Source organism: Ammospiza nelsoni, chromosome 18, assembly GCF_027579445.1.
Source record: "Ammospiza nelsoni isolate bAmmNel1 chromosome 18, bAmmNel1.pri, whole genome shotgun sequence".
NCBI classification, from domain to species: domain Eukaryota; kingdom Metazoa; phylum Chordata; class Aves; order Passeriformes; family Passerellidae; genus Ammospiza; species Ammospiza nelsoni.
The window spans coordinates 2,743,598-2,752,917 of record NC_080650.1 but is presented as its reverse complement, the minus strand read 5'-3'; the positions used below and the strand labels follow the sequence as shown (position 1 = coordinate 2,752,917).

General features: G+C 48.5%; 1 protein-coding gene across 2 annotated transcripts; it reads right to left on the bottom strand.

The window, feature by feature from the left end:
* Positions 1-798: 798 nt before the first annotated feature.
* On the bottom strand, positions 799-8,023 carry P2RX4 (purinergic receptor P2X 4). 2 transcript variants are annotated; one of them, XM_059484939.1, is made up of 12 exons: positions 7,702-8,023; positions 7,043-7,190; positions 5,584-5,655; positions 5,417-5,489; positions 4,852-4,948; positions 4,613-4,693; positions 4,390-4,531; positions 3,940-4,076; positions 2,530-2,623; positions 2,366-2,431; positions 2,180-2,275; positions 799-1,474 (listed from the first exon to the last, which is right to left on the bottom strand). In XM_059484939.1, exons 1-12 carry the CDS (start codon positions 7,830-7,832, stop codon positions 1,442-1,444), a joined length of 1,170 nt encoding a protein of 389 aa, XP_059340922.1. In that variant the 5' UTR covers positions 7,833-8,023; the 3' UTR covers positions 799-1,441. The 2 variants fall into 2 exon arrangements, with proteins under 2 accessions (XP_059340922.1, XP_059340921.1); XM_059484938.1 differs by lacking the exon at positions 799-1,474 and having other exon boundaries at positions 2,114-2,275.
* Between the last annotated feature and the right edge of the window lie 1,297 nt (positions 8,024-9,320).

Genomic DNA, 9,320 nt, shown 5'->3' with positions numbered 1-9,320 from the left:
GTGGAACCATTATTCTGTTTGAGTGGACTTTATAAAGCTGTGAGATTGTGGTTGTTGGAGAAGGAATCTGAAAGCACTGTCCTATGAGTGAAGCCTGGTGCTCTACCATTACTGGGGACCTTGGGCTAGGATGGGACCACAGCAGCTTGAGCACTGTATAATCCAAACTGAGCATTCACATGCACAGACTGGAGTGCCCTTGGAAGGGCACTCTTTGAGCTGGGACACAACTTAGTGCTCAGCTGCAGCAGGCACATAAAGAATAAAACTGGTATATAAATAAAATGGTAATGCTGTGGTTTACCCACTGTGCTGCTGGAGAAAGGCAGCCAGGATGCTGGGGGTTTGGAATAGATCCTAGGGCTCAGTAACACCAGAAAAGGTTCAGAGAAAGGGAGGACCTGGACTTTGTGAGTCAATGTGATCACTAGAGGTGCTCAAAGCCAAGTGAATATAAAAGCCAACAAATCCCCTTCAATCAAATTGAGTAAACTGTTAAATGCAGCAGCCCAGACACACATTTGGTGTTGCAAGCAGTTGGTACCAGCACTCAGATAAAGACCCTAAGATCTTGGGCTCTGACTTACAAGTCTTTTCCCTTGGACAGGGTTTAAGGCAACAGACATGGACAAGGTGTCAGGAGAATCAGGCAGAGCAGCTGTAGTTGCAGCAGCACTTCTGCTGAGAGAATGAAGAGGCAAAACCCACAGAGCCCTGGCTTTGATAGCCCTCCACTAACACTTGGTATGTGGGGAAAAATGAACAATCAAAACCCAGCCTGCAGAACTTCAAGAGGGCTGAGGGAAGGTAGTATTTTATTAAAGTAAATTTTAAAGTAATAGCATAAAAATTAGACAAAACAGAAGAAAAGTTCTGTAACCAGTAAGCCATTTATCACAGCACAATGGAACCAGACTCTGCTTCATCTTGGTCCGTGGCCACTGGAGCTTGAAGACCCCAGTGAAATAGTAGGTACTGGCTCAGCTAATGTTCACAATCCTTCAGGGAAAGAAAAGTGACAACAGCAAGGAGCTGCTGCCCCAAGGTTAGGCACCTCATGGAAGTGGCAATGATCAATCTAAGGAAGAATCTGTGCCTTTTGTCCTGTGCCCTCTGCTATCAGTGAGCTCAGGGACAGAAGGACTGGCAGAATGATGATGCCAGAGCTGTCTCTGTCCCAGGCTCAGCCAGTGCAGAGGTCTGGCATAAAGTACAGTTTTCCCTCTGTGTTTAGTGCAAATAACCTGGAAAGACAGCAGACAAGGAGCAGACCCAGTTCTTCTCCCTGGGACTGGCTCCCAAGTAGTAAAGAGTAGTGAAGATTGTCCCTTTCTCAGTTTGGTTCCCCACTTCCAGCAGGGAGGGGGTGGTCTCATGGCAAGGTCAAGAAATGTTCCCAGCAGCGGTTGAGAGCAGCAGTTGGTCCTGCAGCACCAGGAGCTCAGGAGTCTGTTCCATATGTCTCACCAACTCCCTGCAAGGATCAGAGATTACAGTTCTCTGCCAGAAGCTCTTCTTTCTTCCCCTTCCAATCACATAAAATCCTTTGCCCAGGAAAGGTACTTCCTGTTACTCAGACTTTACTCTTCCAGTGGCACGAGGTGTTTTGATTGAGAAATTTGCCCTTTGCAGCCACAATTCCCACCAAGCACACGGCTGTAGGGCTGAGCTCTGTCCTCAGCACCAGTCAAGCAACCAACTAAAGCCTACTGACCAAAGAGATCATTTGATCCCTGGAGGGAGCTGTAACTGTGGCTCTCAGCACACTGGTCTCAGAAAATACCAACCCATTGAATGATTTTTCTCACAACTGCAGGAACCCCAAAAGCCAAGAAGGAAGGATTTGATGGGAACAGGGCTGTTCCCTACAGCTCTTGGAAGGAAAATGCCAATGACTGCAACCCAAAAAGGAGGTGCAGTAGGAGCATGACAAGTTCTTGAACATATATTTTCCTCTCCAAGACTGGTTACCCAGGAAACATGACAATATTTGTTTCTAATGCTCTTCCCTGCAGCAGCTTTGAGTTAAAAATTAGCTTCTCTGATGAAGACAAAGTTTCCCTAGAACTGTGGTTCCAAATCCCCATTTGATGTGGACTTTCTATATACTGTTTCAGAATCTCTGTGGAGTCAGAGGAGGAAGCAATTCTGCCTTTCCCCTGCCTTCATTGATGCTTACCAGTTCATAATCCTCCACATATTTGTACTTCTTCTCCCGATAGAAGTATCTCTTCTTCATGCAATACAGAACAACAATGTCACACAGCACTGTTGCCTAGTGGAGATTGAAAGAGTTTAAGACGGGGATCCTCAGAACTGAGGCACTAATCCAGAACAGAGTCCAAGTGCAGACAGTGTCACTTACCACTCCAAACAGCGCTAAGCCAGAGCCGATGTTAATCATGGTAGGAATGACATCAAATTTTCCTGCCTAGAAGACAGTTACAAGCCTGAGCATGCTTTTCAGCATCTCTGAAAGTTCTGAAAGTTCTCAGTTCACTACAAGACCTCCAGGAACTGTCATCCTACCTTTCCAAACACTATGATATCAAAGCGGATGCCATAAGCTTTGACAAGTGTCCGTGATTCAGTGCCATCACTATTCCTGTAGTATTTTGCAAACCTGCAGGAAAGATAGGTCAGAGCTTAACTGGAAATTCTGAGGTTGCTTATGTGATCATGCAACATCCAGGTGTGTTCCCCGTCCCAAGAAGATGGGCTGAACATCGGTACTTCCAGATACAAGCCCGAGTGATGGAGATTTCATGCTGGCAAGCTCGTATAGGAGAAAAACCCAAAGCAGGTGAATTCAAGACAACAGTGAGCACCGTAAAATGAGGAAACTTGTAAGGCATAGCAAGGGGAGAAAGCAGCTTTAGCAGGGGAGCAGAAGGACTAACAGGAAGAAAGCTACACGAGAGAGGCAGGCAGGGGCTGCAGGGGAGCAGGCAGCCACGAGAGGGCAGGCCCGGGAGCACCGCGCGGCTCGGCCCGGCACACAAAGGCTGCTCCGCGCTCCACACTGGGTGACAAACCACAAGGAAAAGGGATGAGAACAAATAAGTGAGATCAGACTTACTCTGCCACGTGGTTGGCTAAGCCAGGAGGAAGCAGAGAAGAGGGTGGAAGAGAAAAGGAAGGAATGGTAAGGGGCTGTACCAGAGTCTGGAATTAGCAAGAGCATTTCAGATCCAGCTGTGATATCCTCCAGACGGTCCAGACACCCCGATACCTGCCGGCCTGGCACCTCCCAAACACACATTTGTGCTCTGCACAGCTCCTCAGCAAATTCATCCAAGTTCTACCCAAAGATCCTCTGTCCTAAGTGAGATTTTGTGATTCTACAAATAACAGCCCTGAGCTGTGTTTCCTCACAAGCAGGAATCTTGCAAGGACCTTGGCAAGGTGGCTAATCATTATTTAATATTACAGTCTGAGTCTGGATGCAACCAGCTGCCAGTTCTGTGCTGGTGTTTTACTGGAAGTGCTGGACTTAGCTGTACTGGCCAGAATGTGGATGTGGTGGTGTATGCCAGGATACTCCTGGTGCAGATATGGTCTTCAGCTGACAGACACTTTTACAGGTGAGTTTTTCCCCCAGGCAGAGTGAAGGACATGCTTCAGTCTCCCAACCCCACCTCAGTCCCCTCAAATTCTGCCCTATCAGCACACCCCGAGACAGTCAGTTGTCCCATTGCCATCCCATTTATCAAACAGCCACCAAAAAGCTGATGGAAACATGACTTGGGCACTCTGACACCATCAGTAGAGCTTCAATGACCTCCCCCCTCTGCTGTGGTTTGCACACAGTGAGGATCCCACCTGCTCTGTCTTACAGCATCAAAAACGCTCTCCAAGCACCACTGAAAGCCCCAAACTCCCACAAGTGCCAGTGGCAGATGGAGCTGAGGCACCAGGTGCCCTCCACAGCCACATTACCTGAAGTTGTAGCCGGGTGAGACGGTGTGGGCAGAGTCCTTGTTGTCGAGGCGCCGGAAGGAATATTTTGGCACACAGTGGGAAGCGGCTCTGTCCAGGTTGCAGTCCCAGTTGATCTGCAGTGCCATCACTCCACCCTGCCAAGTGGAGGAGAGGAGGTGATGGGAAGCACCAGACTCTCTGCTGACCAGGACCTGATTTACTGGCTTTAATCCCAGGCTCAGTCCAATACCCTTTTCTGCTGCTACAGAACCTTGCACATAACCCCACCCAAACAAAGCAAGGCCAATTACTGGTTAAGTAGAATGCACTCCAGTCCCTCTGGCCAGAGCACTCTCCATCCTGCAGCTCATCTGTGCTCTGTGGCTCATGGCACGAGGCAGAGGAGACAATCCCCCACCACTCCTTTTTAAAAACAGCTGAAGCCCAAGAGAAGGATCTGCCAAATACCTCCACAGCCATTTCCTGGAAGTCCTGCCCTGCAGCTTCAACTATTTTCCCTAAACGGAAGATGGGGCAGAAGGGATCAGTCTGGGCATCATAGACGCAGTTCTTGAGGTAGGTGGAGTTGATAGTGGGGAGGATGTTTCGCCTACAGGAGAAGAGAAAGAGTTGTTGCATCCCCTTTACTGCCCAGGAGACCAGACAGTGTGATCACCCTCTCCCTATTTACTTGCTGAAGTTGAACTTGCGGTACCAAATGTTGTTCTTCACCAGAAGGGTGAAGTTCTCAGCTTCTCGCAGGAACGCTGGCCTAAAAAACGAAAGGAAATATAAACAGGACTCTGCAGAGTTCTTGGTGCTCATCTCTTCAGCTTTTCCCAAGAGCACGTCAGTGGCAGAAGCATCAGCTGTGTACCAGGAGCCTGCTCTCAGGAGGGGCACTGTGGAGTAGGAAGACAGAGCACTCACTTGGGTATGTGATAGTCATCCTCCACGGGGCACCACGCAAAGACTTCACAGGTCTTGATGCTGCTGTTGTATGGAACACACTCCCCAGTCTGGATGCCTGGAAAGATGTGCATGGAGGTACTACTGAGCAAAACCAGGCAGTATTTGACCTGTGACACTCCATATGGTGAAAGCAATTTTCCCAGAGGTGAAGTGCCACTACCAAACCCCACATTATCTTCCATTGCAAGTGTCATTTCAGAGAAAGAAGTATTAAGTGCTTTTCCTGAGTCAAATCTTCATTCATATGAAATACTGCTTCAGGGACTGAAGGCCATGAAAAAGCTTCACACTTTGCTAACTCGCCAAAGCCCACATCTACTCAACATCCACCCAACACAGTCTAAGTTCATTTGGTCTAAGTCCACCAGAAGAAAAATCTGAGCTTCTGCTTCAGTTCTCTTACATGTGAGAGAAAGAGAACAAGGAGACTGAAGTGAAATGGTGCTTCCTTCACAGCAGGGAAGGCACAGCACAGAGGCACCACAGCCCAGACTGAAAGGAGCTTTTGCAGCAGGTTTCTTACCACTGCTGTGGGTGCTGACATATCCTGGAACACAGTTGTTCTTCACCTCGCACTTTGTTTGATCGTCTGGGAGCTGGAGAGGAACAATAGTTACAGAAAACTCTGAGAACCCTCTCCCCCACACTCCCACCCACACAAGGCAGGATTAAAGCAGATTCTGCACCTACCTCCGGGCAGCGGCCTTGGCTCTGGTTCAGTGTGAGGATCACATTGGTCATGACAAACACAGTGTTCTCACCCTGAGCATGCAAAACAAGAAGGAAACTTAGGAGTGACAGTCTGCAAAGAGCATCCAAGGCACTGCAGCAAACATCTTTGTTGTCAGAGCCCAGGTGGCCCAGCAGAGGGGACTTGCCCTGGACACTGTTGGTACAGTGCTAAAGCAGCAGAATCCTATGTGTATCGCCTGGTGCTGCTGTGTTTAGGCACAGGAAGGACTGCGGGACTGGCAGCTCCTTCTGTCCTCCCACTCGGCCCAAAGTTCCTCATTCACATTACAAAAACAGCTCACACAGCTCCTCAGGGGAGTTGTGAGGCAGGTGCAGAAATAGAGCTCCAGCTGCAAGTCAGAGCCAACTCCCACTCTTTCTTTTTGCAATCTACCAGTCAGGAATTTGCCCGGTCCTGTTCCTTCAGGAAGCACTATTTTCATTACTTTACTTTCACTACTTTCACATCTGTATGACTCCACATCTGTCATCTGCTTCCGCTCCGCTGATACGCAAATATGACCACTCAGCCAAAATCTGGCTAAATCTGTCCTTTTTTCTGCACCACATGTCATGCACACAGAGGGAGCCATGACCAGAAGCTTGGCTGTGCCTGCCCAGCCCGAAGGCCACCACATGTGGCCCACACAGCACAGATTCCCAGAGATACAGGCAATCAGTAACTACAGCAATGCTTCCTGCTCAGTTCTGCATCAGGTGACCTGCAGGCTGTTCCTGTGGCTTCTGCCAACAACTTAACTTGGGGCTGTTTGCTTTAGAAAGCATTAAGAAAGATGACAGGTCGTTATTGTTGCAGATTCTTCCTGATGCCAGCAAAGTCCTCCTCTGGCAGGACCCGTGCTGTTGCAAGTCTTTGTGGGCACCATGGACAGTGGGATCAGTGCACCCTCAGAGAAGGGAAGGCTCAAGAAGAACTTAGAGCCCATTTGAGTACCCAAAGAGGGCTTATAAAAAGGAGGGAGGGGGACTTTTTACACAGTCAGATAGTATAGGGGGAACAGTTTTAAACTAAAACAGAAGAGATTTAGATTAGATATTAGGAATTCTTCCTTGTGAGGGTGGAGAGGCCCTGGCACAGGTTGTGAGAAGCTGTGGCAACCCCTGGATTCCTGGAAGTGTTCAAGGCCAGGTTGGGCAGGGCTTGGAGTAATGTGGGATAGCGACCCTGCCCACAGCAGAAGAGTGGAACAAGATTATCTTGGTTGCTTCCAAACCCAAACCATTCTACAATTCTACACAAGCACACACATAGACTCTTCTTGTAATAAGCTTCCCCAGGGCACGTGCTCAGCATGATCTGCAACAAAGCAAAGCTGCTCCAGCTCTCAATGGACTTTTGCAAAGCAATAGCTGCTTGTTAGAAAACCCTCTTTCTGCATGTGAAAGTGGTTAATACCTGAGGAGGGATGACATAATCAGCTACATCCCAGATCCTGGCCCCCAGGGTCGATGTGTTTGTCAGTGTGACACCCTTGACCTTCGTGGTTACAGAACTGACCACAGAGTCTGTTTCCTGGTAACCCTTTTCCCACAGAAAAACCCATCTGAAAGAGAAGGATTGCAAGAAACAATAAATAAACACTGTTAATAAGTTCAGGTTGGAATTTCTTCTTTTCCCATATTACCTGAAAGGGCCATTCCAGACAGTTTCACAACTTTTAGTTACAAGAGGGTCACAAGACTGGCAATCTCCTGTCTGATTTTGGGGGTGATATTTTTTACTTTCAGACTGATTTGCAAGGTCTAATGTACTTTTGACAATCACCTCCTGAGATGGTCCCACTCCTGAGGGGCCCTTGGGCCATTCGCTTAAAAGTTGGACCTGATCCTTGTGGGGACCTTTCCAACTCGGAATATTCTGTTATTCTGCCCACAATCCCAGTTAAGGCCGCTCGGTGAGCTCCGGGCTCCCCTCAGCCCGCGCTGCCCTCACAGGACCGGTCCCTGAAGGTCCCTGAGGGAGGGGCGGCTCCCGCCTCAGCCGCGGGGCTCCCAGCGCGGAGCCGCCCGCTGCCCCTCAGGGCGGCCCGGACCCCGCCGCCTCCGCCCGCTCACCCGATCACATAGGCGAGGATGCCGAGCTGCACGGCGCGGTTGATGAGCCCCACTTTGCGGCTCCGGATCAGCACGATGCGCGGGGTGTCGTACTCGAAGAGGAAGCTGTGGAGAGCCCCGCACAGCGCCATGGCGGCGGCCGGGACGGGAAGGCGGCCGGGACGGAGCCGTCCCGGGCCGGGCCGCGGCTGCCGCAGCCCCACAGCGCCCCGAGCCGCCCGCCGGGCGCTCCCGCAGCCCCGGGGCCCGGAGCAAACTGCCCGAGGCCAGCGGAGGCAGCGGCAGCGGCGGCCGTGGACTTTACACGGCTGTTTTCACAGAATCACAGAACCCATTAGTTGGAAAATCCCTCTGAGATCATCGAGGCCAGCCTGTGACGGAACACCACGTTGTCAAATAGAGCAGAGCACCGAGCGCCACGCCACTCTTTACTTAAACGCTGCCAGGCTCGGTGACTCCAACACCTCCCTGGGCAGCACGTTGCAATATTTAATCACTTTCTGGGAATAAATTCTCCCTAATTCTTCCTAATGTCCAACCTAAACCTACCCTGGCACAGCTTAAATTACTGCAAGGACCAAGCAACTGCCTCCAAAAGAGAGCAGAGCATAATCAAGACTGTCCCCTTTCCCTCCACAGTGACCAAATTCTTTATTTATCCTCTTGCAGAATTAATCTTTGCTATAAAAGTAAAGTTCATGTACCCTCTACCTTGTTCTGAGATACCCAACACGGTCATTATTGTAGAAACATCACTATAACCCTCATAAGAGCAGGTAAATCATCAGGAAGAGATAAACAGACAATGTGGCAGTGGGAATTTCAGGCACTACAAAACTATTAAGACTCTTTAGTTCAGCTTTATATTAGTAAAAAGCTTAATTTTTTACAAAACCAGCCAAAACAGAAAAGACCAAAAGAAGTGGGGAAATGATAGGAATATGAGTGAATATTCAGTGTAAGTTTCAAAAGGAGAATTGGTTCATATGCTAGAATAGATATGCATAAATGCCCACAGTAGTGTTTTCCCACTCTAGATATATAAGATGCTGCCATATGAATATTAACACAATTAATGCATTTTTCAATTGCAGATATAAATACAAGAGGCATAATCAGCCAGCAATATATCTTAAAATGTATGTGGGAAATGGAAATGGCAAACTGATGGGCTAGCTCAGAAAGAACAAAGCTTTGTTGAAAGGAGTGCAGAACACACCTGTTACAATCCTTCTCACCCTGTTTCTACAAAAATAGAACATGTATAAATAGAATAAAAATAGAGAACAGAAAAGGTTGGAGCACAGATTAATTTACTCTGAATTTGCTGCTCCTTGCATGTACTCTGGCCTTACACATCATGGCACAAAGCTACTCACACAAGTTCAGGGGAGGAGGTAGAGGAGGCAAGGCCTGCTTGAAGCTAAGAGCAAACAGGAGGACAAAGCCCCACATTTTAATTCCAATAAGTGTGAAAGAAATGCCTGAAAATATTACACAAAAATGGTAAAAGTACTTTTCATTGTAATTCCTTGGTTCAAGCTAAAAAGAGCAATACAAAGAGAACCCACTGGGCTTTTCAGAAAATGCTTTGTGTCACTGGAATTGTCTAAAATGAG

Bases quoted from the DNA above. Each gene is read 5' to 3' on its own strand.
- P2RX4 (XM_059484938.1), bottom strand. From the start codon at position 7,832: ATGGCGCTGTGCGGGGCTCTCCACAGCTTCCTCTTCGAGTACGACACC. The intron at 5,656-7,042 runs GTATTAACCACT...TTGCATGCTCAG, and splicing joins ATTATGTCATCCCTCCTCAG to GGTGAGAACACTGTGTTTGT. The intron at 5,490-5,583 runs GTAGGTGCAGAA...GTTCCTCTCCAG, and splicing joins GCCAAGGCCGCTGCCCGGAG to CTCCCAGACGATCAAACAAA.